Genomic DNA, 26985 nt, shown 5'->3' on the forward strand with positions numbered 1-26985 from the left:
GTGTGCCTGTTTTCCCAGGAGTTTCGGTACCCAGACCCTAAAGAATTATCCGGGGTGTATAGATCAGAAGGTAACAATTGCTCCATTGATTCTGAAAAGGCACGGAGTCCTGTAGGCAGAGCCCATAAAGGAACCAGCAGCTGCTCACGGTGTACTTGTTAAAGATTACCAGCCTCGATAGTCCTCAATTTCAAAAGCTGGCAGAGCTAAGAAGAGAATAAACAAAAGTAAAAGCAATGGCCCAGCGATTGTGGCTTGCTATTGTGTGTGGTTTTGGGAAACCAGGCATCAAAGGAGATTTTCTTTTGCGGGGACGGTTTGCCATACGGTGCAGCTGAATTGTTTTCCGTGGTGGTTTAAGTTTCGGGTTGCAGAAACAGTCACAAATTAATCCCTAGCAAGCAGGGTGACATTACAGCCGCCCCCTTGAAAGGCATTTGGATCCTGGTCCTGGTTTGCAGCCATCAATCTTGAAATTACACGCAGTTGTGTCATTTTTTTCTTTCCCTTCTCCCAGGCGTGATGGCTTACCTGTTTGGGGAAGGGGTTGCTGTGGCTCTGAGATCTTAAAGGGTAACAAAGAGGACTCTCTTCCAAGGAGGCTTTTGCCCAGGGCAGCTGCTTCTGCTCTGCGTGGATTCCACCGATGTCTTTTTTCATGGGTTTCTGATTCCTCTTCCCTCCTCTTTGCTGTGAAAGATGTGCATAAGTCATTTGTTTCTTCTTTTTTGTCTCTCTCTCCAGACTATGAATCCTCCTCTCCCCCCGCCCCCGCTCCAGGAGGCCACCCCCATGGGCGCTGTTGCTGCTCCCGGGATGGGCTCCAGACCCGTGGCCGGACCCGCTGACCAGACCACACACTCACGGCCGCAGACGCGCCCCAGCGTGTAAGTGCGGCGTCCCTTCTGGCCACGGACGGAGCCCGAGCAGAGACGCGGGGAACGGCTTTCTGGGGGGCGCTGGTGCCAGGGTGGTGTCGTATGCTTGGTCGTGCGTGTCGTTCATTAGGAAACAGAAACTAAGTGGGTCTGAGGATGGGCCGCCGGGCAGCCGGCCTGCTGAGTGCGGGTCTTCCCGGCCTTCCTCTGCCGCTCCTGCCAGGGCTTTGTCCCCACCTTCATCCCCTGCGTAAGGGTGCTCGGGAACAGGGAGGGGCTGGGCAGAGGCCAGACCTAGCAGAGCGAGCGCATGAAAAGCTGCAGGTCGCCTACAGTGAAAAATCTGGACATTATCCCGTCCAGGGGCTCCCCGTGGCCGAATGCAGCTCGCATTGGCGGCTTTTCCCCGGTGTGGACTGACCCAGGAGATGCTGGGAGCCTGGTTCACGTGGCCCGCCGATCTGCGGGCTCCATGTGTTGGGGCACAGTCCCGCGCACAGAGGAGCTGTCGGGGGCTCTCTGCGATCTGCACTCGCCTTGCCTTTGACTCATGCAAATTCCACGTCTTCCCTGGCTGAGCGCTCGGACGCGGGTAGGGCCGGCCTTCGGGTTCAGCCGTGTGCCGAGCTTCCCAGCGGGATTTCGGGCTGTATGTTCCTGCCGGGGCTGCTTCCCAAGTCTGACCAGGGCCATCTGAAGGGCTCAGTTTTCCCCGTGGGCACCTGACGCCCCACAGCAGGCTTGCACCCTGGGAAGCTGCAGTGATTCCTTCGCACCCACGAGTACCGTTTGGAGGGACCGTCGCCTCCACACTGGGAGGACCAGGTGTGCAGTTCTGAGTCAGGAGGCTTCTTCTTTTCTATGTAGGTAGCAGTTCAGTGGACAGTGACCAAGGCTGCTCACAGCTTAAAGGATTGTATTTTCTGTTTACTTTTGTATGAAACCTCCAAGGCTTTGTGCCAAAGAAGAGTTTGGAGCATCTTGTGGTCTGTCTGTTACTCAGCTTGAAATCAACTGTGTTTTCCTCTTCTAGGTATGTTGCCATTTATCCCTACACCCCCCGGAAAGAGGATGAGCTGGAGCTGAGGAAGGGGGAGATGTTTCTCGTGTTTGAGCGCTGCCAGGACGGCTGGTTCAAGGGCACGTCCATGCACACCAGCAAGATAGGGGTCTTCCCTGGCAATTATGTGGCCCCCGTCACGAGGTAGGGCTCTGAGTTCTAAACAGAGCAGCTTGGTCCTTTCCCATGCTGTTCAGCCTGTCCAGGATTCCTCCTCCCACTACAGTTGCTTGTTACACAGCCGGCATTTTTTTTTTTTTTTTCTCACAGCCGGCATTTTAAAGATCTCTATCTGTATTTGCCAAAATCCCTTCTAATTCTCCAAATTTTAGCTCACTCTTCACACGGATGTATGTGAAATTGTACGTTTCTACCAATAAACGTACTGGGTTTTAAATTATTTGCTTTAAGTTACATGTGAGAAGACTCAGCGACACCATTTTCAATATTTTTCTGCCAGAAAATTAAAAAGGTAGCATTTAGTATAAATAAAAGCGATATTATTAATACTCCAATGTTTACGTGACGCTTACGAGATGCCAGACACGCAGATTTCTAAACGCGTTACACGCGTTAACGCCACGTCCTTAAACAGCTCCCTGATGATGTATGTGCTGTCGCGATCCCCACTCAGCCGTCGAGCCCGTAGGGGTGGAGAGGTTAAGCAACTCGTCTGAGGTCACCTGGTGAAGAGGTGCTGAAAGCCAGCCAGCCATTCCAGTAGCTTGGCGGTCACCTCTGAATTCTCACAATTATTTTCTGTAACACAGAAACAGAATTCCTTCAATATGACATAGCTCCTTCACCCTTCTCAAATGAGGGCAGTTTGGCTCCCCAGGGGAATATGGCAATGGCTGGACACATTTTTGATTGTCACGATGGGGGGTGGGAGTGCTACTGGTCTCCAGCGCACAGAAACCAGGGACGCACGGGACACCTGCAGGGCACGGCACAGCCTGCGCAGAAAGGAGCTCTCTGGCCCCAAGTGTCACCAAGGTTGAGAAACCGTGTTTGAGGACAGTAGAAAGCAAGACCTTTAGATGTATAGATATGTAGTCTTCACTTTATTTAAAGGTAGTCCCCTTTCTGGGCACTGAGGAAAATAGCTCTGGAACGAATGCAATGACCTATAACGGCATCATCATTGAGGAAGCCCCAGTTTGGGGCCACCTGGCTCTTCATAAATGGGCCAGCTTCACTGTGTTAAATCATTTCTCAAAGTCCCTGATTTTAAGTAAATAGTTGAATGAACTGACATGTTGTCAGCTGTTGGCCTTGATTCAGAGGCTGGCCAGCAGCCTAATCAGATGACAATCATTCTCTTTGCAGAAGGTGACAGCATGTTAGCTTTCATTTGACTTGCAGATTTTTCATCACTATAAACCTTCTCCTCGGTATATGTTAAAATCTACGCTCACATCCAGAAGATGGCAGCTAGGCCTTCCCTGGTGGGAAGAAAACAAACAAAAAGCCACAACAACTGAGGGAGAGAAACCAAAGCAACAACAAAAAATCAAGTTAGCGAAGGAAAACATTTTCATAAGATTCAAATACAAATTATCCAAAAGGCTCTGGAGAGATGCTTACTGACAGTAAATTCTCTGTTCCTCCTCATGGTAAATAAGGAGGTTCAAGTTAATGGAGTATCCTGCTTGGTAGAAAGTTACTATAGAATTGTTGTTTAAGTGAATTTAGAATATTAAAAAAATACGTTACGTAAAGCTACAGTGAACCTAATTTAGTTAAATTCAACCAGTAAATATTTGTTGATAGCTGGCTGTACCCCTATAACGGTGCATGTACAAGAGGAATGGAAAAGAACCATTGCACGTGGCCCTGCTTTCAGGGAACTTTTACTGAGTCAGGAGTATTTAATAAGGAATTTACTAAAAAAATAACACACCGTACTTTGTAATCAAGGGTCACAGAAGGAAGAAATCCACCTGAAACAGTAGAATCCCGAGGTCTTAGGCCTGAGCCTTCGGCCAGGCTGCTGGGAATGACAGGATTGAAACATGAATGAGATTAAGGTAGTTCGAAGGAAGCCACAGGGGACGTTGCAAAGTGTGTGCACACACGCACGTGTACACGGGGCAGTTAGGGAGGAGGGCAGGGCACGTGGACACAGCCGTGACAACATAGACCCTGTCGTCTAACAGAGCGGCTTCTCCAGGGCCTGGAAGCTGGTGGGGATGTTTAGCTTCAGGTGGGAGCTGAGACCAGGAACGGTATGTCCTTTCTCCGACGCAGTTTCCGGACCGTCCTCTGCCTCAGGGCCGTCGTTCTTTGAATCTGCTCTTCTTACCCTTGGGCAGATAGTTCCATTCACTTCCTAACGTGTTCTGTTTGTAAGCTCTGCGTCGTTTTTCTGGTCGTTACTTGTTCTGTCTCCCGTCTTGCTGATGGACTGGGCTTCTGTCTCGGCAGGGCAGCGACCAGCGCCTCCCAGGGTAAAGTCCCCGTGTCGACCGCTGGCCAGACAAGTCGAGGTGGGGGACCGGCCAGCACTTCCCCCGCAGGAGCGCCTGCCCAGAAGCCCCCGGGGAACGGCATGGCCGGCGGTCCCGGGGTCCCCACCGCCGTGGTGTCAGCAGCTCACATCCAGACGAGTCCCCAGGCCAAGGTCCTGCTGCACATGTCCGGACAGATGACCGTCAACCAGGCGCGCAGCGCTGTGAGGACAGGTAGGGGGGCCGGGCCGGTGGCACCAGGAAGGGGGACCCGACCAACATCAGACCTTTTACAACAGATGCTGAGAAGGACAGACGGAACTTTAAAATCAGTGAAGAGCGTTAGGAGACAGACAGGCAGGCACAGTCTAGTCACAGCCACTCGACTCCGCCTGCGTGGCTCGTGAATTCAAGCCTGATCTACAGGTGGAGAGTCTGAAGGAAGTTAGGTGGACCCTAGCGATGTCCATAGTACTTGAAAATGTGACTTTTGTGCTCGAGATCAGGTGGTCCCGAATCCCACTGCTGCAGCGGCGTGGCGCCCTGAGGATCGCCGTGCCGAGCGTCTGGTATGAGCTTCACCACAGCTCTGCTTCAGACCCAGCGGACCTTCAATAGCTTTCTTCTTTCTACAGCACTGAAAACCTCCCAAGAGTCTTAGGTAACAGTGGTGGAGAGCACTGTTCAGTTCTGTCAGAATAACCAAAGGAAGGAAAAGGGTTACTGAGAAAAGGGAGAACAATGATAATAAAAAAGCTCTGGGGCCAGCCTGACCTGACCCTGTAGGGGTGTCGCTGGGTCCCTGGGTGGAGTGGGCTCACAGGCACTCAGCAGACGTGGGGCTGATCCCGGGATCTGGAAGGGTGGTGTCCAGGCACCCCGCCAAGACCAAGTAAGCGCCCCTAAACCACCGTGGTTTCTTAACCATCGTGACAGGCGCGCTGGTCTGGCGCGGGGTCAGTGAGCGGCACGCAGCCAAGTCACACTCTGCTCTTCTCTCCCGTTCTCCAGTCTCGGCACACAGCCAGGAGCGCCCCACGGCGGCCGTGACGCCCATCCAGGTTCAGAGCGCCGCGGGGCTGCCCCATCACCCCCTGGCCTCGCCCCAGCCCCCCGGCCCGATGGGTCCCCCTGCCCACGTGGCTGCTGGCAGCCTGGGCCGGGTCGGCGCCCCGCTGGCCTGCGCTGCGGCCCCGCCGAGCCTCCCCGCCGCCTCCCTGGAGACTGAGCCTGGCGGTCGCCCAGTGACCGTGCTCCCCGGGCCGCCCACCTCTCCCGACAGCAGCTCAGCGGCCAAGCCAGACAAGGACAGCAAGGTGACCACCCCAAGGGCCTGCCAGGCGACCGGGGCCCGGCTCTCTGCAGTTAGACCCTGGTGTGGGAAGCTGGGGTCTGCGTCCGGGGGCTTCCACCCCACCCCCTCGCTGACCTTAACTCCTCCTGTTTAGTGAGCTTTGCTTCTGGTTAACAGTCCTGCAGAAATGTACTTAATATAGTAAGGGCTAGAAACGGTTGATCAGAAGTGTTACTTGTGGCTTTATTGTTCCTACACTGTGTTTGATTTTAATCTGTGTGGATAGGTTTTCTCTTGACTTGAAATACAGGGGGGAAATTGTTTTCTAATTTGATAGACCTTTTTAAAACCTCTCCTTTGGGCCTGAATTTGAAAGGAGATGTAAGTGGGAAGCTGTGTTTGAAAGACTAACTTCTGGTTGCGTTTGGAGACAAGGGAAATGCCTGCTGATTAAACATGCACAGAAAGAGCAGAGTGACAGCAGATTCTGCGCAATTGTATTGTAATCACGACTTCCCCCCCAGCGTTCATGCCTTTTCCCCAGAGTTGGCCTGCAGCTCTAGGGTCCCATCACCAGGTTCCGTGGTCATGTATGTTGCTCTGTTTAAATGGTTAAGGAAGCCCGTAAGCAGGGGTTTGCAAGGAAATAAACTTTACAGGCTACTAAAAAGTTAATATTTAATTGTTGAGTTAACATGAGTGTTTTTGCAAAAGATTGGTATCTGTTCCTTGTTTATAATTAACTACGTTAAACTTGTACTCAAGCTGACATGGTCAACTTTGTCAGTATCTTCGGAAGAATTATTTTACAGTTTAGATCTGAAGGTTCCGGGACGGTGTGTCAGGGCCATTGTCACAGAGGAGGACAGACTCTTCAGCCGCAGGCCTCCCAGGGAAGCATTCACGGAGTCTCTGAGGCTGAAGTACGCCTGTGCTAGACAGAATAATGGCTCCCGCAAGGATGTCCATTTCCTGATCCCTGAAGTCCGAGAATGCATTTCCTTACATTGCAAAGGGGATCTTCCGGATGGGATTCAATTAAAGGTTGAAAGGTGTTTGAATTATCCGGGTGGGCCCAGTATAATCACAAGGATCTTCATATAAGGGAGGGAAGAGGATCAGGGCCCGAGGAGATGTGAGGTTGGAACCAGGGAGCAGAGTGACCTGAGGAGGGGACCGCAAGCCAGGAAACGCAAGCAGCTCCTGGAACCGGGAAGCGGCGAGGAAACGCTCTCCCCCGGTGCCTCCAGGAGGACCCAGCCCTGCTGACACCGGGTTTTTGCCGTGAAGTTTGGGGTGATTGGTTACAGCAGCAACCGATAAGGCCCTTATATTTATCCTGCTGAGTCCCCATCCTTGACAAGTGGCCACTGGCCCCTGCTTGGACCCCTGTGGCCCCTGTGCCCTGGCTCCCTAGCATCCTTGCTGTCTTCAGGCACCTCCGACTCGGAGAAAGTCGCTTCAGCACACACCTGTCTTCTGTGACTTCAGACCCTCGCTCTGTGTTTTGAGGGGCTATGTAGAAAATGATGATCTCAGTTCCTTGGTGGTCCAGTGGTTAGGATTCCACACTCTCAATGCCAAGGGCCTGTGTTCAATCTCTGGTCCGGGAACGAAGATCCCACAAGCTGTGCAGCAGGGGAAAAAAAAGAAGGAAAGAAAGAAAGAAAATTGACGGTCTCTTTTCTACATGACGGTCTCTTTTCTACATTATCTTCTTTTTTGAAAGGCTACGCTCTACGGTATTTTTTTTCCTATTCCTCATGTCACAGATTTCAGATGTCCCTTTCTAAGTCTGTCACCTCATTTAATGTTCCCAGCTCACTAAAGAGACTGTCCCAGTCACTCTAAACTCAGTGATCCCATGATTCGCACGAGTGTCACGCTGCCCACATCGCTCCATCCTGTTGCCCAGGACATCCAGGGGGAGCTTGACGGATGCCAGATGAGGTCTGAGCGTCTCTCATTCCTCCATCCAGACTGTTCCCCGGCTGCCCCATCATCTCTGCTGTAACTGACTATAGCCAGCATCTCCTGGAAGAGACTCTTCCTCGGTCTCACTTCCTCTCCTAAGTCAGCCTTTCATCGAATACACTGTTCTAGGATTTTCCAGATGGTCTGCAAGGCGTGTTGTTGTGTTCTTTATGAAAATGAGGACTAGATGTGCCCTTCTTTGGCCTGTTGAGTTGACCCTGATCCCAGGTTCACCAGGATCTGTCAGATTTTTTTCTTTTTTTGCGGTACGCAGGCCTCTCACTGCCGTGGCCTCTCCCGCTGCGGAGCACAGGCTCCGGACGCGCAGGCTCAGCGGCCACGGCTCACGGGCCCAGCCGCTCCGCAGCATGTGGGATCCTCCCGGACTGGGGCACGAACCCGCGTCCCCTGCATCGGCAGGCAGACTCTCAACCACTGCGCCACCAGGGCATCCCGATCTGTCAGATTATTGGTTGCATTTCCTCTGTCCGCTGGGGTGGGTTCAGCCTGTGAGGAGGAGTGGTTTGATCTCTAAATCCCAGTCTCCTCCCCCGTTTCCCTTCTGTCAAGGGGCTTTGTTCTTCCTTTCCCGTCGGAAGGTGGCCCTTCCCTTTCTTCCTGTGTCTGAGGACCTCCATCCACCCCAAACGGCGGCTCCGCGTCTCTCTCGTTCTTCCTTTCTCGAGCATAACTTGAGGCAGCGCTCCCTACACACACACACTTTGTTTTTGGTCATTAGCATTTTTGCCAGTGTAATTTAAGCTCATTCTGGTCTTCAGCTTCTTGAATTGCCGCGGCCGTGATATGTTCTTCTTAGGGCCCTTCTCCCGATCCCTTTGTGGAGTCCTTTCGGCCGCTTCCTGGGGCATCACATCAGTGCCTTTGGGTGGCTCTGCATTTTCATCCGCTGAGGTAGTTCGCATTTGTGTCCTTAGAACCTCATTCTGGAAAGCCCTCCCACTGCTCTTGAAGCATCTTTCCTTTTGAGTTTCCGGTCATGCATATATTTTCTGGGAACTTTTAAAATCAGTTCTTTTACCCTTCGGAGTTCAAGCCTGACCACGGGCAGTCTGTCTCGTGGGCACGCACTTCGGAGTCCTCACCCGCTGGACATCTCTGCCCCTGGGCTCTGCCTTTCCCCCAGGTGATCAGAGTTAGACCCTACGTTGCAGTTAGCTCGGCTTCCTGTGAGATTAAATTAGCGGCAAGTCATGGACTTCCCTGGTGGTCCAGTGGTTAAGAATCTGCCTTCCAGTGCAGGCGATGTGGGTTCGATCCCTGGTCGGGGAACTAAGATCCCCCATGCCGCGGGCCAGCTAAGCCCAAGCGCCACAACTGCCAAGAGAGCCCGTGTGCCACGATGAAGAGCCCGCCCACCACAACAGAAGATCCCGAGCGCTGCAACCAAGACCCGACGCGGCCAAATACATAAATAAATAAATATGAAAAAAAGTTATCAGCAGGTCAAGGGAAAAGTGTATCCGAGATTCTAAGTGTATCAGAGATTCTAGTTTTTGTTGGGACTTGCAGCCGCTATCTAGGTTTTTGACAATTCCCTCATTATTTCTGTCTCCCTTGTCATTCTGTGATCGGCATTCCCCATATACATAAACTGTCCCCCATGTGAGGGTCCATCCATCGTGCCCTTCTCTCTGCACACGGGGGCCCTCTGGGGGGCTGCCAGGCTGCCCCACATGGCGGGTCACTCCCACGTGTGCTCAGAGCTGTTCCTCTTGAACAGTATTTTGTCTGGAAGTCCCTGCTCACCCACTCTCAGAAACGTGTTTTTGCCCCAACGTGAAATCTCTAGCTAACGCTGTCGGTAACTGTGTTGTGTGGTTTGATAAATAGGTATTGGAAGCTCTGTCATATGTTTCCAAACATTATCTCAGTTTTTTCTTGTTTGAAACTCTGGGCGTTTCTACCACTGTTTTTCTTCTTTCTGTAAGACCTCTGATAGCTTTTACGGTTATCAGTTTAACCGCTTATCTGGACATTTTTCGAACTTCATGCTCCATTTAAAGCCTTCATTATTTGATCAGCTCGTCTCCGGGCAAATGTATTTCTCAGTCCTTATGAGATACTCATGTATATGTATATACATTTTTTATTGTTTTCTAATTATAAACTTTTTTAACTTCTGCATATTTATTTAGAAGTTAGAGAAGATCCAGACATCTAAAACCTAAATGTGATCCAGGGTTTCAAAGAAAACCACTAATATGGTGGCGTATACATGCTTTTTTCCCCTAGATACTAAAATATAGCAGATATTATTTTGGTCTATTGAGCTTTCATCTAGAAATAAAATCTTTTTCATTAGCACCAATTATGTAATCGGCTGTTCTTATAAACTCTGAGTTCCGTGGAAACATAACTGAGGCATTTAAAAAATGTAACAGTTTGATTTGAGCAAAATTCTGTTCAAATCAGGCAGTGCCACAGTGGGAGTGGTCGGGAGACACCAGCCAGGAGCTGAGGGCCAGGCTTTTATAGAGAAGATGCAGAAACAGAGCAGGGAAATTACGTGATTGGCTACAGGTTAAGTGTCCCCTTATTTGGGGAGGGTTAGTCCTCTGTGACTGGTTGTCCTGGGTGTGGATTTCTCAACCCTGAGGCGTCTGCAGGCGGAGGCCTGGTTTGCTTAGAGCTTGTCTAATGGTCTCTGATTAAAGCCTGATGGTTTAATTAACTCAACTGTCCTGATCGCACAACAGGAGAAGAGAAGAACCCATCTCTGACGCCCTCCTCTTCTGCCCACCTCCCTAGTCCCTCAGGCGCTGGGAGCATCGTCCCCATATTGTCCTTTGTTCCCGAGCCCCCCAGCCGAGTGGTGCTGAGCCCCAGGCTCCTGGAACACCTTCCTAGAAGGTGGCTTTCCTACACGTCCACTTTAGTGCCCCAGATCCCTAACGACTGTCCCCTTCTTTGTCACTGTGCTGGCTGATGCTTGAGGACCCTTGCTGTTAACCTTGGGTTTCTTTTTTTTTTTTTTCTTTTTTAAAATTTTATGTTTTGCCCTCTGGATCTTAGTTCTCCGCCCAGGGATCAAACCCACGGCTCCTGCATCGGAAGCGCGGAGTCTCAACCACTGGCCCACCAGGGAAGGCCCATTCTTGGGTTTCTTGACTGGAGCATCCATCTCGGGTTTAAGTGCCCGTTTCCTTCTCTCCTGAACGTTCATCCTGAAGTCCCTGCTCGTGGCTTCCTTTGCCCCGCAATCTTCCTTCCTCCCAGCTCGTGTTTCGCTGTCAGAAACAAGGGAGTCTGTGGCTTGGCTGTTTCATTGTCTTAAGGAGAAGAAGTTCCTGCCGAGCCGGGTCTGGAAGGTCCAGACCCGTCCGCAGAGCTGGGCCCCCTGGCCTCTGTGGCCTGCAGCCCTGGCGGACGGTCCCCAGGGCAGAGGTGCTTCCAGAGATGTGGCCACACTGAGCTCAGAGCAGAGGGTGGGCTCGGGTGAAAGCCCACGTCACCCCTGACAGTGATGACCATTGATGAGCCTTAGGCGATGAGGACAGTACTGATTCCTGTTCCATCAGGTTGGTGTCAGGAACAAACATGGAGACTTGTGGACGCACTGAGCAAGGTTCTTGAGCCCATTGGTGTTTAACCACATCTGGAATCTCACGTGGCCTTTCCCTCTCTCCATGCACGATGCCTCTTGAGCCACGCGTCCACTGGGGCCAGCACCCCGTCGTCCTCCCCCGGCCCTGCTGTGTTTCCTGTGAGCACCTGTGTGCCCGCAGGGCTGCGTCTCTGCCGGATGGTGTGAGCTTCTTGCTGCAGATTCACTGCTGTGATCCCAGAGCCCAGGGCACTGAGGCATCGTATTCGATGCTCAGTAAATACTCGCTTAAGAAACGAGTGATTATCATCAGACGATGGTGTGAATTAGGTGTCGGAGGTGGCTTTCCTGTGAACAGCACCTCTTATCCTTGAGAGCCTGACGACGTAGATTTTTGATACCAAAGGCCCAGAAGCCTCCCTCTTGCAACGTTCTCTGTGCATCTCAGGGCACAGCAGACCAGAGAAGAAGACCGGCTCGGGTGTGGGTAATGGTGGGTAGTTCAAGTGCGATTCATTTCTGCTTGGGAAGGAGCTCTGACGTGGCGTTTCCATAGTGTCCCCCGCCTCTGCTGTGTGACTAATACAGACTTACTGACTTTATGTTCAGACATTATGTTTATATGTGAAACTCTTTCTGGCTATCTGGTGATGATTTCCTGACCCAAATAGCTTTTTGTTTTCATATGAGATGTGATTTTAAATGATGAAATCTTCTGAAGAGGAATTATGACAGCAAAAACATTATACATCTAGGAATAGTTTCTTGGAAAAACCCACAGGAGAAGAATTATTAAGATTTATGTTAAAAGATATGCCCTTTTCCGTGCATGCTAACATGACATTTTAAAAATTGCTTTGCTGAAGTGTATCTGTTATTAATTCATCCGTAGTTTTCATTTCTGCTGTTGTGTTTTGAGAAACAAAGGTGCCCTTAATGATACATGTCTGAGTTTGCAAAATTCTCTCAAGGGGCTCAGTGTTCTGCTAACATGGAAACACTGGAATATGGTATTCACAGCCCGGCTACTGGACCCTCCATGCCAGTGCCCCATCCCTGCCCACATCCCCCCATCCCAGTCCTCGCATCCCCACCCCCACCCCATCCCCACTCCCACCCCCTCCCCAGCCCCAGCCCCACCCCACCCCATCCCCTCCCCCATCCCCTCCCCACCCCCACGCCATCCGCACCCCCACGCCATCCGCACCCCCACCCCACCCCCATCCTCACCCCACCTCCATCCCCACCCCACCCCATCCCCTCCCCCTCCCCATCCCCACCCCCATCCGCACCCCCACCTCCATCCCCACCCCACCTCCATCCCCACCCCCTCCCCCTCCCCTCCCCCTCCCCATCCCCTCCCCACCCCCACGCCATCCGCACCCCCACCCCACCCCCATCCTCACCCCACCTCCATCCCCACCCCACCTCCATCCCCACCCCCTCCCCCCTCCCCTCCCCCTCCCCATCCCCACCCCCATCCGCACCCCCACCTCCATCCCCACCCCACCTCCATCCCCACCCCCTCCCCCCTCCCCTCCCCATCCCCATCCCCTCCCCACCCCCACCCCATCCGCACCCCACCCCACCCCCATCCTCACCCCACCTCCATCCCCACCCCATCCCCTCCCCCTCCCCCATCCCCACCCCCATCCGCACCCCCATCCCCTCCCCACCCCCACCCCATCCTCACCCCCACCTCCATCCCCACCCCACCCCATCCCCTCCCCCTCCCCCATCCCCACCCCCATCCGCACCCCATCCCCCAGCCCATCCCCACACATCCCCTGGAAGTCACTGGAGCTGCACTTCATGTGTGTGACCCTTTAGAGGAACAGAGTCATCTTTCTTCTTAATCACTTTCGAGGCTGTTCCCCGAGAGGCATCCAGTTAACTGTTTTCCTGCCATGAGGACTGAGCTTTTAGGAAGAGTCTTTAGCCGTGGTTTCCTGAGACTGAGTTTATCACCGGACTGTGTTCTCAGTAGACCTGTGGGGCCCCGGGCCTCTCGTGTGCCTCCTTATGTCCCAGCGGGAACCACTGAGGACCTGCAAGGCTGGACGTTCTTCCCAGCTCACGTATCAGCCCCGAGACCCCAGGCTCCCTCAGAGGAGGGGCAGATGTGCCAGCAGGTGTGTCCTTCCCCCTCACAGGCTGCCGTGTAGATGGAATCACCATTGCCCTGTGGAGTGCAGACTGTCCTCTCCTCCTTCCTCAGCCCTGGGTCCGGCCAGCTTGCTTCCCATCCCCCGTCCTCTGCCAGCTCATCTGTGTCCTGCTCTCGGCACTGGCGCCGTAGGACATGCAGGCTCGGGTACCTGGCCAAGGAATGTGGGACCGTTCACTGCAGTGCACACACGGCCCTACGGAAGGTGAAGGGGTGAAGCAGAAGCCAGAGAGGTGTGGCTGAGGCCCGGCCTGACTAAAGATGCAAGAGAACCTTCTTCAGGAGGGAGGGGAAGGGTTGGGGGGCTGATGCGCCAGCTCTGCAGCCTGAGCCTCCGACAAACAGAAATGGTCCAGCACAGCCTGCCCCTCCCCACTTCATTCCTGCCCCGGGGGTTACAGGTGCTGTGGGTAGCGATAGCTAAATGGGGCCTGGGGGTGCAGACCCCCTGGGACACTTGTTCATCTGATACATGATTACTTTTGTTTCTTCCTCTTTCTGCCAGCCTGCCTCTAATGAAACTGTGTTATTATGCCTCCCCCTAAGGGACTTCTACTGAGTCTGAACTAATCAGTGTTCAGGAAAAATTCCTCAGTGTTCTGTCTCCTTAAGGGCCCCTCATAATTCTGCTTCCCTGTTAGTGGACCTTAATAATCCCAGCTTGCCTGGAGAATGTTCTAAAGAATCATTTCTCTGAAGTGTTTTATTCTCAGGCCATGTTTTGAGTCAGAGGACCTGATGGTGTAGTTGACATCTTAGTAAAACAATTTAAAGTGATGATGGTTAACCTGTGCTTGGGCATCAGAAGAACACGGACGCTTGGGGTCTGGGCACGGAGGAGAGCCAGCCCTCTCTCTGGTTTCCTAGCAGAACAAAGCTGTCGAGCCACGAGGTGGCTTCTGTGAGATGGTTAGGAAAAATTCTTACTTGTATGGTTGCTTGCAACAAAGAGACATAACAATGGTTTTTATTATACTGAAGCGCTTTTTTCTAATTTTGTGGAGTTTGTTTTGGCTTTTTGATCAAGGAAGTACTTGCGCAATAGAAATGGTTTGACTTCTGTTATTATTGGTTTGTTTAATTTCATCAAGGTGGTGACAAGTGAACACTTTGATCAAAACGTCACCCATCCCCTCCATGGACTTCCCTGGTGGCCCGGTGGTTAAGACTCCGCGCTTCCACTGCAGGGGGCGCGAGTTCGATCCCTAGTTGGGGAACTAAGATCCCGCGTGCCGCGCGGCACGGACCAAAAAAAACAGACATCACCCCTATAAATGATAAGCGTCAGGTCTGTGGCTGTAGAAATGGGAGCAGGTTTACGCTAATTCAGCACACAAGAATTAGAGCTAGGGTAGGCAGAATTTCAGGAAATTAAAGCCATAATCTGAAATTTCCATTTTGTCCTAAAGTGCTGCTTTGCCTTCACCAAGCCTGAGAGGTGAATAGGTGGGATTTGGGTTTCACATCATTTTTCTCTGCTTGTCTTACCTCCTCCGTGGAGGATGCCGATGAGCAGTGGAATGTCCAGAACTAGGGAAAATGCCCAGGCAGGTGCGGGGGAGGCCAAGGGCAGGTGAACACACGCCCCCGGGATCCAGACCGAGAGTCCCCAGACACCCATAGGCGCCCCTCGAAAGCTCACATCAGAACTTGAAACTGCAGCAACAGAACCATGTCTTCGACTCTTGTGCTTTTTTCTTTTTTCTAGAAAGAGAGAAAGGGGCTGTTGAAGCTGCTCTCCGGGGCCTCCACCAAGCGCAAGCCGCGGGGGTCGCCGCCGGCCTCGCCCACCCTGGACGTCGAGCCGGGGGCTGAGCTGCTGCCCGGGGCCCCTGGCGCCCCCTGCGCCTGCCCCGGGCCCTGTGATGCCGACACCCCGGCCCCGGCCCCTGCCCCCGGCCCTCAGCGCCGGACCTGCTCCCTGGACTCGGCCCCGGTGGCCCCACCGCCGCGGCAGCCCTGCTCGTCCCTGGGCCCGGCGGCCGGTGACGCGAGGCCTGCGGTCTGTGAAAGGTGAGTCCATGGTCACGGCTGCCGGGGAGCCGGCAGGTCTGTGGCGTCCGAGGGGCCTCACGTCTCCTTCACTGGGTCCGTGGTGACGGCCAGCCTGGCCCCCCTGGGGTGACGGGCTCCCCCTCTGCCGTTCGCTCTGTGTTCTCGCCCCGTGGGGCTGTGACCCCCTTTCCGTCCGTGTCTCCAGCACTGTCCCCGACGGGGCTGTGGGTCACCGCCGCCCTGGTGCCGCTCCTTCTCGTTCCTCGTTCAGGGCCAGCCCTCCGCCCTCATTTCATGTTTGGCATTTTCATCAGAGGTTCACGTCACGACCTGCTAGTTGTGAAGCACCTGGAGCATCTGCCCACTCACTTTGGATGCTTCCTGAGCCAGAGGGCGTCCGAGTTCTCCCCGCCTGACCCCCGCCTGACCCCCATCCTGACCCGCTGACTGGGTTCCGATACCCGCAGGACGACGAGCCCTGTTCCGTGACTGTGGCCCTGAGTCACCGTAATTTACACACGGGAGCCACCCTTTCTGATTCCGCTGCTGGGGCTCTTAGGGGCGCATTAGGAGAGAAAATCTAGTAAATAAGACAAAAACCTACTAGGATCGTATGAATTAGAAACACGGCACAGTACACTAAAAATAGGGGACTGTTTTCCCATAATGCAGAAATATATAAATACGTGCTTTGAAGGTGCCGTCTGTCTCTGTAAGCTTTATTCCCTCTGTCCCTGCATCTCATAAATAAAGCAAATTTCTAGTTTGTGGAGGTGTTGCCTTTGGGGCAGCATTTTCTGTTACTCATTCAAAAACTTCTAGAAAGTGTTATACTTTCAAATGACTTAAATTCACCTTAACTCTATTTCAGGGGGACACTTGTACCCACCAAAATCTGAGGCTTTCATTCAGACGACTTGGGGGGGGGGCACACTTTATTACTCAAAAATAACCTGGGAAAGAATTCGTCAAACAATCTACGCGCCTTGAGTACAAGGTACACAATTTACTGTGTACTTTTACGGGGAAGTGAAGTAACTTCATGTATTTCTGACCCTTATGAAACCAGTTATGAAATGAGACGTCACCCTAAAAAGTGTTTCTGTCCCGCCAATAAAATCGTTGTGTCTTTCCCCTCACCTGTTGGGCTCTCAGTAAAACTTTGAAATCCTGCCCCAAATTCACGTCATCGTTTATTCCGAGAGTCTCGCTCTTCTCTGCGGTGTTTCTCTGCTTTCCAGGGATCGCACCTGTGTGCCAGTCCGGCAGCTTGCTTTCTTTCTTTCAGTCTCAGGCACTGATGTGCAGTTTCCCTCCGAGCCGTGAGCCTCTCCCCTCCCCTGTCATTTGTGGTGGTGGCGTGACTGTTCCAAGTGACACTTTTCTTCCCCGAGCACACGTTCCTTTCCAGATGCCACATGTGCCCAGTCTGTGAACTTCTGCATCCCAGCTCCTTCCTCCTTGCTCACAGCAGGCTGCTGCTGTCCAGAGCATCTGCAAAGGAGGGGCCGCCGGTGCAGGCAGGTGACAGCGGTTCAGGGGCAGGCTGCCCCTCAGACGGGGAGCGGAGAGGATTTACTGGTGGGACGGAGGGGGCACGGTGTGCTGGAATCCTCTTCCGGGTGTTGTATAGCACCATTTCCATCTTTACAAGTGGGAAAGTGCTCTTGGGCGAGAATGTCTGCCCCGCGTTTATATTTTTATAATCCACGTGTTCACTGGAATATTGAATGTAATAGCCAGCCTGACCGACTTCTCCCAGCCCTTCTGCGTTCATACAGCGCGGCTGATGTTATGAATCTGACTTGGATTCTTAGCTCTGCCTGACTATAAAAACAACAGGAAAATGTGCGGAAACAAGCAGAAGAGGAAAACAGTCTATTATCCTGTTGTCCACTGGGAATGAAATTTTTTGGTTACTCAGAAGCTACCGAGGACATCATTTAGGGATTGCCTGTTTCAGTATTTCAGAACTTTCAACATCATAAAAAGTACTTCATGCTAAAAATGCAGGGAAGATTAACTGTCACATTAGTCTAATTCAGGAAGCATTTCATGATCTCAGAGTCCTCGATTCACAATCTAAAACTCACGACTCCAGCCCCCACAAAGCGCAGAAGCCTGAGGTTCTTTTGGTAGAATTTTTCCTGGTAGAATTTCACTGAAATATTTTTCAGTGTCTAACATCGGTCCAGTATGAGATAGGATTCATCTACAGATGAGAATGAGAACAGGAATAAAATTTCCTCTCAAACCATGACCCTGCCCCATAAATCTCAAATGAAAGAATGGGACCAGGGTGCCCAGTGCTGTCAGGCGGAAGAAGCATTCTCAGGAGAGAAAGACATAAGCATCTCACAATAAGGAAGGAGGAGCCTGGAGGTGTGTTGACAGATCTTGGTGTCAGCTGAGACTGTTCTCTGAGGAACAAAAGGATTCTTTAGTGTTTGTTGGAGAGACTGAAGAAAACAAGCAAGAAATGTTATATCCTGGAGGCAGAATAGAATCGATGACAGTGGAAATAACAGAACAGATGTTTTAGGCTCTCTTTGGGAGGGACTGGGAAAAATATAATTAGGAAATTGCAAAGAGAAAGCAGAAATAAAATATTTCAGAAGGGATGGCAAATAAAAGAAAGGGCATGTGACAGTTTTTTTTCCTACTAAAAAAAAAATTACAGATAAAGGGCTTAAGGAGACACAGCAGGTCATCTCTGTATATTTTTAAGTTTAGGAATTAAACTGATAAAACCACATACCTATAAGCCCATCTGCTGAATTGGCAAAGAACCTCTGATCTTTGATGAGGGATTTTGCTAGAATGCTTAGAAACATACAGATTGGGTAGAGATTTACAGAAAGGCAGTCGGGCTTAAACAGCATGATTAATTTGAGCCCGTGACAGTGAATCCACTGGGTGAAGCAATGGACATAATTCACTCGGACTTCAAGCAAACTACAAAGCGAGTGAGTTTGGTTTTGCCAGTGAAGTACTTAATTGGAGAGCAGTTTGCTGTCGCAACTGGCAGAAAGCAGTGAAGGGCACCCCCAGGCCAGGGAGCTGGACAGGGTGCTTCCCAGAGTCACGGGGTGCAATTTGGGCTAAACCAAAAATGCACCAACTACAGAGAACATGAGAGAGACCAGAAAAATTAAGGAAATAGAAAATTCGTGCTAATAAAAGACTGCAAGTGCTCATCTAGTCAGAAGCCAGATACCTTAGCCCAGAGCGGGAGGACTGCCCTTGGGATGTCAGCGAAGCTTCTTGATACAGCAAGCGTCTTTTTCTCAAATTCCACCCTGGTCATTATCACCAAAAATTTATTTAGTGTCACACAGCCACCAAGAGGCCGAGGCCTATTTAGGGCCACGTCTGTGAGCCACTCTGTACGTCCCACAGTGACCCCAGGGTTCTGTCCAGAGGGGGCAGGAGATGCGTCCCAGCAGCCAAGCACTGTGCAGCTTTGGGTGGTTTTTCCTCTTTCTCGCTTTCCTTTCTTGCTTTCTCTCTCCCTTTCCCTTCTTCCGTTCCACCCTCCCTTCCTTCCTTCCTTCCTTTTCTTTCTTTCTTTGCTTTCTTTCATCTTTCCATTAAGTTTTAAATTCACTTATCTTAATTTTTAAATTGTGATCAAATACCATTTTTACCATTTTTTCCAAGTGTACAATTCAGTAGCATTAAGTACGTTCACATTGTTGTAGAACCATCACCACTATCCATCATCCCATTCAGCACTAACTCCCCGTTCCCTCCTCTCTCGGCCCGTGACAGCCCCCATTCTACTTTCTGACTGCATGAGTTTGTTCTGCAAACCTCACAAGTGAAATCGTATATTTGTTCCTTTGCGTGCGGCTTATTTCACTTAGCATAATGTTTTTAAGATTCATCCACGTTGTAACCTCTGAATGTCAGAATTTCATTCCTTTTTGAGGAGCTTTGTCCATTTAAAAAGTAGTTTTCCTATACGATCGGGACTTTTATTTTTGTCATTCGGCATGCTTATTAAGAATGACCATATGGGGCTTGCCTGGTGGCGCAGTGGTTGGGAGTCCGCCTGCCGATGCAGGGCACACGGGTTCGTGCCCCGGTCCGGGAAGATCCCACATGCCGCGGAGCGGCTGGGCCCGTGAGCCATGGCCGCTGAGCCTGCGCGTCCGGAGCCTGTGCTCCGCAACGGGAGAGGCCACAACAGTGAGAGGCCCGCGTACCGCAAAAAAAAAAAAAAAAAAAAGAATGACCATGTGTATGTACTGTGTTCGGTGGTATGAGGTGTATACGGTGAGTTTACCATCACTTCGCCCCTGAAGCAGCTCATGTTTTGGCCGAATGCATGAGGCCGGGATGCCGGTGCAAAGTGCCGAGGCTTCTGGAATCTGGTCAGGTGTGAAGTTACCTGCAGCCGCGGGGCAGGTGGGAGCCAGGCTTTGAGAGGCCTGTCAGGCGTGGGCGGGCGCGGAGGTTGTCTGAGAGAGTCCCCAGGGGACCACATGAGCCAAGACATGGGGTGGGGAGAGAGGCCACGCCTGGGGGAGTGTCCCCGTGTGGAGGCGTGCTTGGCACATTTGTGGGGATAATAGTAGCTGTAGCTATAAAGAGAGACTGAGGCCGGTCACTGAGGGCTTCACACACCAGGCTGAGGAATAACCTAACTGAGAGGCGCTGGGAAGCCGAAAGGAGTTTTGAGCCAGAAATAGCTACAAATAGAGCTGGCAGTTAAAGTTAGTATTTTGCTTCTTTGCAAAATGGAATGGGGACAGGAGGAGATTGAGGCGGGAGGACAGGCAGGCTGTTTGGTCAGGTGGGAGGGGACGGAGCGGCGTGGCCGGAGTGCAGACTTGCAGGTGGACCCCAGGTCCCGCGGCGGCCACGGGAAAGAAGTGTGGCCCTGAGGCTCAGGGCTGCCCAGCGTCCCTGCTCAGATCCAGCCGAGCGTCATCCGGGGGCCCGACGGCTGTGCTCTCATCTGCCGGGGGTTGCTGAACGTCCACTTGGCAAAGCTCCTCCACACCTGAGACGGTGGCCGGCTGGGCCCATTGTTGACCTTGAGCGGCTGCATTGGAAACCTGGTGCAGACACCCTCGAGGCACATCCAGCATCTGAGCAGAGTCTCCGCTGCACCGGCTGGTCTCCCTACACCCCGAGGTCGCAGTTCCCACTCATATCAGCCCTGGAGGCCCGTCCCTTAGCGGTGAAAATCCACTGCCCTGGGGGCTTGGCAGGAAGATCGTGGTCTTAGCCTAGCAGCGATTCTAGTTCAGGAAATGTTTGACAAAATTGGTTTAGTACCGTTTTTAAAATGCAAATATTAGAACTATTCACTTTTTTCAAGAAATGTTTTTGTTCCATTTCACCTGTAAGGCAGCTGGCAGAGGACCGGTGGGGATACATTTCATCAGAGAGCTACTGTGAATATGATTTGAGTCACTTGTACGCTTCTTTCCATAATTATAAAGTTTTGCTCAAATTTCAACTTGCCCCAAGTGGCAGCTTGGATTTTTTTTTTAATTTTTTTAAATATTTATTTATTTGGCTGCATCGGGTCTTAGTTGCGGCACACGAGCTCTTCGTTGTGTCGTGCAGGCTCCTCTCTCGCTGTGGTGCGCGGGTTCCAGAGCTCCAGAGCACACAAGCTCAGTAGTTGTGGCGCGCGGGCTTAGTTGCTCCACGGCACGTGGGATCTTAGTTCCCCGACCAGGGATCAAACCCGCGTCCCGTGCCCTGGAAGGGCAGAGTCTTAACCACTGGGCCGCCAGGGAAGTCCCGGCGGCATGAGCTTTCACGTGGATCTTCAGCCTGTTGGCATCAGAGTTGAGAAGTCTTCTCATCTGGGTTCCTTCCTTCAGGTTAGTCCACAGTGGGAAGCTGTCAGAGAAGGGGTTCCAGAGCCCTAACTCTGCCGTTCTAAAGTTTGTCAGTGTGTTGTCTCAGTGAGTCGTTCCTGGGTAGAGGCGGCTGTCGGTCGCCTCCTTGCAGCGCCAGGCCCCCGCCCGCCCTAGCCGGAGCCCCACGATCGTGCTGCGGGCTGGCACTTGGGGTATCAGCTCTGTGACAGACACCATGCTGGGTGCGTCCCACCTGTGTTCTCCACACATCACCTGATGCCACCTGCTCTGGCCCCTGCGGCCCTAGTTCACAGATGAGAACCCCGAGGCCCCTGCGGCCCTAGTTCACAGATGAGAACCCCGATGGCCGCCCACGGTGAAGCTGCTCTGAGTGGCCCCAAAGGCTGCGTGGACCCCAGGCCCACTTCTCCCACGAGGCCAGGCCTCCCCCACCTCCTCCAAGCTTGACTGAAGCCTGTCGGTACTCACGTTGCAGTTTTCTGGACCTTTCTTGAGATAATCAGGCAGCCTCTGTGCCACGCTTCTGCTCCAGACCCTGGAGGATGGTTTGGCTCCCGAGCCCAGGGTTGCTGGGAAATGGTGTGGGTGGCCCCTGGGCCTTTGCAGAGATGCCTTTTTTTAATAGAGTCATAGCCTGGGGCTCTTCCTCAGGTCTTAACATGAGTGGATTCTGGGTTTTATGGAATAGAGGCTGGTGAAACTAGCAATCTTCCAAAAGGACCGGGCTCAGATGGCTTTCATGAGTTTAGGGCAGTTCTGTAGAATCGGTTCTGATGACCAACTCTTCACCCATGACGTTCTCTACTTGCCGTTAAGAGTAATTCCTGTGAGGCTCTAAATTCATTTTCTGACGTTGAGACCCAAAGGAGAGTAGAAACCCAACCACTTTTGTAGCTGAAGACTGACTAATTAGCGTGAGACAGGGAGAGATGATTAGTTATCCTTTGCTGTATAACACATCACCCCCAAAACTCAGTGGCTTAGAATAACTGTAAATACGTATTATTTCATAGTGCTGTGGGTTGAGAATTTGGGGGTAGCTTACCTGGGTGATTCTGGCTTAGGCTGTGTGTTAGGATGAGTGTCCAGATGGCAGCCTGAGCTGCAGTTGTGTAAAGGTTTGACTGGGGCTGGAAGACCCCTTTCAAGGTGGTCCCGCTGGCTTATGGGAAGAGACGTCTGTTACCCGGCGTGTGGTCCTGTCCACAGGGTGATGAGTCAGCTGACAGTGTGGGACTGGTTTCCCGGGAGACAGCGGGGTGGGAGCCGCACGCCCGTTAGGACCTCACCTCAGGACCAGAGACCGTCATTTTCACAGGATTCTGTTGGTCACACAGGTGGGCGGAGACCACACAGACTGTGAAAAACAGCTCACCTCCCTCTGGCTTCCCTGGCTCTTAACCATAATTTTGCAGAAGGATACGAAGAAGCATGGAAGCAGGGGGTAGATGACCTTAAACCAGCAAGGCTTCTGGAATCTTTCCGTAATAACTACATATTTTTCCACTGATACCTGAGTTGAGAACCAGTGGAGAAACAGACACAGATGTCAGACCAACTGAGTTCTGAATGCCGGCCTCCTTGCTGGTGGTGGTGGATTGAACTGGTGGTCTCCGTCCTCCCCTCCCTGTGTGGACCTTGGGACAACCTGCCCCAGGGAGAATTGGGGTGTTTAGGGCAGGATTTCCTCAATCAGCCCCTGGTCAGTTGTGGACCATTATGCACATCCAAACATTGTTCATGCCAAGTCTCTACTCAACAGGGGACGGTGGCATTTTGAGTCATTTTACCAACATTATAGGCAGACTTGTGCTCCGTCCTGTTCTGTCAGCGTCTCAGGCGTGTGCACTGGCTTTGCTCAACTCTGAGCAGCTGTGACTAAGCCCATTCTGTCTCTCCCCCCACTCCTCCTTGCTTCCCCTCCCTCCTTCTCCTCTCTCCCTCCCATCTCTCTCTCTCTCCCCCATCTCCCCCCCATCTCTCTCTCTCTCTCCCCCCATCTCTCTCTCTCTCCCCCATCTCCCCCCATCTCTCTCTCTCTCCCCCCCATCTCTCTCTCTCCCCCATCTCCCCCCCATCTCTCTCTCTCTCCCCCCAATCTCTCTCTCTCTCCCCCATCTCCCCCCATCTCTCTCTCTCTCTCCCCCCCATCTCTCTCTCTCCCCCATCTCCCCCCCATCTCTCTCTCTCTCCCCCCCATCTCTCTCTCTCTCCCCCATCTCCCCCCATCTCTCTCTCTCTCTCCCCCCCATCTCTCTCTCTCTCCCCCATCTCCCCCCATCTCTCTCTCTCTCTCCCCCCATCTCTCTCTCTCTCCCCCATCTCCCCCCCATCTCTCTCTCTCTCCCCCCATCTCTCTCTCTCCCCCATCTCCCCCCATCTCTCTCTCTCTCTCCCCCCCATCTCTCTCTCTCTCCCCCATCTCCCCCCATCTCTCTCTCTCTCCCCCATCTCCCCCCCATCTCTCTCTCTCTCTCCCCCCCATCTCTCTCTCTCTCCCCCATCTCCCCCCATCTCTCTCTCTCTCTCCCCCCATCTCTCTCTCTCTCCCCCATCTCCCCCCCATCTCTCTCTCTCTCCCCCCCATCTCTCTCTCTCCCCCCCATCTCCCCCCCATCTCTCTCTCTCTCCCCCCCCATCTCTCTTCCCCGCTCCATCTCTTTCTCCCTCACTCCCCCCCTCTCTTGCAGGCACCGGGTGGTGGTTTCCTACCCCCCGCAGAGTGAGGCAGAACTGGAACTCAAGGAGGGCGACATCGTGTTTGTGCACAGGAAGCGGGAGGACGGCTGGTTCAAGGGCACGCTGCAGCGGAACGGGAAGACGGGCCTCTTCCCCGGGAGCTTCGTGGAAAACATCTGAGGAGCCGCCGGGGGCTGGACCTGGCCTATCACGGCATCCGTCACAAGGCCCACAGGGCCCCGGGGCGGCAGGACCAGGGTGCGTGCCGTGTGCCTGGTCCTGTCCGATTCACTCCACAGAGGAACCTTTCCTAAAGAGATATCTAGCTGAGACAGACACCTGTTTACAAGGCTTAACTAATTTATTTGCTTTTTTAAACTTGAATTTTTCTTGTAATAGATAAATTCTTTGGATTATGATTTTAAGAAATTATTAATTTATGAAATGATAGCCAAGGAGAAGCTGGAGGATCCCCTGTCGGGAGCAAAAGCGTGTCCTTGACGCAGAGGCAGCCCCTGCCCCCCCGGGCTTCACCTCGGCTTCTTTGAGTCAGAGATGCCCGTTCTCGGGTTTGGTTGTCTCTTTGGGAAACCAGGACACGCAAGTGAGTCCGTGTCGCTGAGGGACCCCGGGGTAGCGAGGCAGGAGCCTCTCTCTCTGGTTGGGGTCGGGAATCACTCCAAGACCTGGTCCTCAGTTTAACCTTGAAGGTCTCTGATTCCCTAGAATAAGGAAGAATAAAGCACAGCCCTTGGACAGCATGTGTTCAGAAATAGATTTAGTTTCATAACGGAGCAGCTCAGCTCGGTGGCTGGAAGTTGAAGAACCGAGGTTGCCAGCTGTCTGAGGATGGCTCTGAACGTCATCGCGCTGTCACCCTGGGGACCTGCCTGTGCAGTCATGCAGGAGGGACCCTGCGAGGCGGCCCAGGCGTCCGTGTGGCGCTTCCCACACCCCCGCCCCCGAGGGTGGTGGACCCCCTGCACAGAGGCCACGGGTGATGCCCACGCGCCTGGGCTGGACTGGGCAGCCCCTCCTCTGCCCCAAACCAGGCCCTCTCCGGCTGTGACCCGGACTCCCTGTCCCTCCAGGTGGCTGCAGGCGGGGCCTCAGGGCGGCGCCCCCCTTGCAGGGTGGTGGGTGCAGGTGGGCGGAGCCCGCATCCTGCAGCCCCGCCCTGACAGCCCACCTTCACCCTGTCGGGCCCCGCAGCCTGGGTCAGGGCCGCCCTCCAAACAGAACCAGGGAATTGGGCTTGGCGATGTCAGAGACCGTGGCCACAGTTTTCTCATGAAAAAGCAGACGCAAAAGCCTTTTTCATTTTTTACTTTTAAGAATTGCAGCTGGGGAATCAAAACATGGCCTGCGCATCTTCTCGCAGTAGCTAGCGGCTTCATGGTCTTAAAGAGATCCATTACATGGTTGAAACGAAATCATTCCTAAATTAACCATTTGTTTTTATAAGACACTGTATATTATGTTCCTGTGTATTGAATTTTTTTAAAAAATACTTTACTGGGATATTCATGTAATATATAAAGTTTTGGTGAAATGAAATTTAGCTAGAAACAAAGCTGCCATCAGCTTTCATCTGTGTAAGTTGACACCAATGTGTCATAATATTCTTTATTTTGGGAAATTAGTGTATTTTATAAAAATTTTAAAAAGTAAGAAGACTACTACTCCAGGATAAGATCATTTTTTTACCTGTCTTTTCTCCATATTTTAAGCTATGTGATTGAAGTACCTCTGTTAATAGTTTCCTGGTATGAAGTTGGTTAAAATTTCATCTGTTAATAGATCACTTAGATAATATAATGTATGGGTTTTCTGTTGGTTTTTTGGGCACTGTAGATGGAGATTTTGTAACAAGGGCTTGTTACACGGCGATTAAGGTAATGATAAAATTGCAATTTATTGTTCCTTTTCATGTTAATAATTTGAAGACTGGAGAAAAGGTTCAAGATTAAAATTTGATGTTCAGCCTTTATGCATCCATTGTGTCCATCCTTAAAGTTTTTCTTTTTTTGTTTTAAACATGGCATAGTTTCTACGGCATAAAAATTCTTTGCATGTTCCTCAGACAGATGGCATCTACAATAATCCACAGTTTACCTCTCCAGCCAACAAACCTTATTTATTAATAAGGTTTCCCCAGAGAGTTTACAGTCTGAAAAGAGAGCGTGTGGAGTCTCAACCAGGGGCTGCACTGCTTTCCCCCTTCACGGTGGCTAAACCGTCCGGTGACTCTGGAAGTTTCTTCTTGGCCACAGAAGGGAGTACCAGACCTAAACCAGCCGTGCCGTAGCCTGCAGGTCTCGCAAGGCGTGGGCCCATCATCTTCACACTCGCTGTGATTTTAACCCCCACGGAAAGCCAGCAAGTCGTAAGTTTAAAAAGATTGCGTCTATCGGGTTAAAAAAGTATTTTCCTAATTTAACTTTTAGTTGCTATCAAATTGTCAGAATTAAGAATCAGGAATTGTAGGTTGTATGAGAGCTTTTGCCGAAAGCTACCTTTGTAACCACCTGGGCAAGTCGGTGATCATTTCGTTTCCCCCTGTGAAAAGCGCTATTTTAACACGTGCACTATTTTCACCTCTGCTTTCAGATATTTCACTACAGTCTCCTGGGGTGTATGCACGAGCCTTTGCTGTGTCTAATCAGATTTAGAAAGAACAAGTTAAGGTGGTGTTTCCAACTGCGGTGCATGTCATTTTCTATTCCTAATGAGAACAGGACAGTGTTTTCATGCCTCCAGAGAAGCTCAGGTGAACATTTCAATCCAGAGCTCTACACATTAGGATTCAAGTTTGGAAAGCGCTTTTAGTAGAGGTTAGACTAAGTTGTACAACTTGTTGTGTGTATCCATGTGAACTTTTTAAAAACTGTTTTGAACCAGTTAAGCTATGTTCTTATCGAGGTAGCATCCTATTTGAATTGCTTTTTTCCAAGAAAAAGAATATGCCAACCAACCGCAGTAACAGAGGGGGTGTCACACAAGACTTGCCGTGTCCAGCTGAGCACAGGCTTGCCCTTCCCTGACTCCTGTGAACGCCCTGTTCTTGGTGGTAAGTGATT

General features: G+C 51.8%; 1 protein-coding gene across 4 annotated transcripts in view; it reads left to right on the plus strand.

Annotated features, from left to right (window-relative positions):
• The window catches only part of SH3RF1 (SH3 domain containing ring finger 1), a 160396-nt gene extending 134503 nt beyond the window's left edge, over window positions 1–25893 (plus strand). For all 4 annotated transcript variants that reach the window (XM_030845234.2, XM_060301372.2, XM_060301373.2 and 1 more), the window contains exons 7-12: window positions 745–887; window positions 1912–2082; window positions 4366–4622; window positions 5400–5704; window positions 15097–15401; window positions 23917–25893. In XM_030845234.2, coding sequence (XP_030701094.1) covers window positions 745–887; window positions 1912–2082; window positions 4366–4622; window positions 5400–5704; window positions 15097–15401; window positions 23917–24085 — 1350 coding nt within the window. In that variant the 3' untranslated portion in view covers window positions 24086–25893. The remainder of the gene's footprint in view (window positions 1–744; window positions 888–1911; window positions 2083–4365; window positions 4623–5399; window positions 5705–15096; window positions 15402–23916) is intronic.
• The last annotated feature ends 1092 nt before the right edge of the window (window positions 25894–26985 follow it).

The sequence above is a fragment of the Globicephala melas genome, chromosome 6 (genome assembly GCF_963455315.2).
Source record: "Globicephala melas chromosome 6, mGloMel1.2, whole genome shotgun sequence".
Lineage (NCBI taxonomy): Eukaryota > Metazoa > Chordata > Mammalia > Artiodactyla > Delphinidae > Globicephala > Globicephala melas.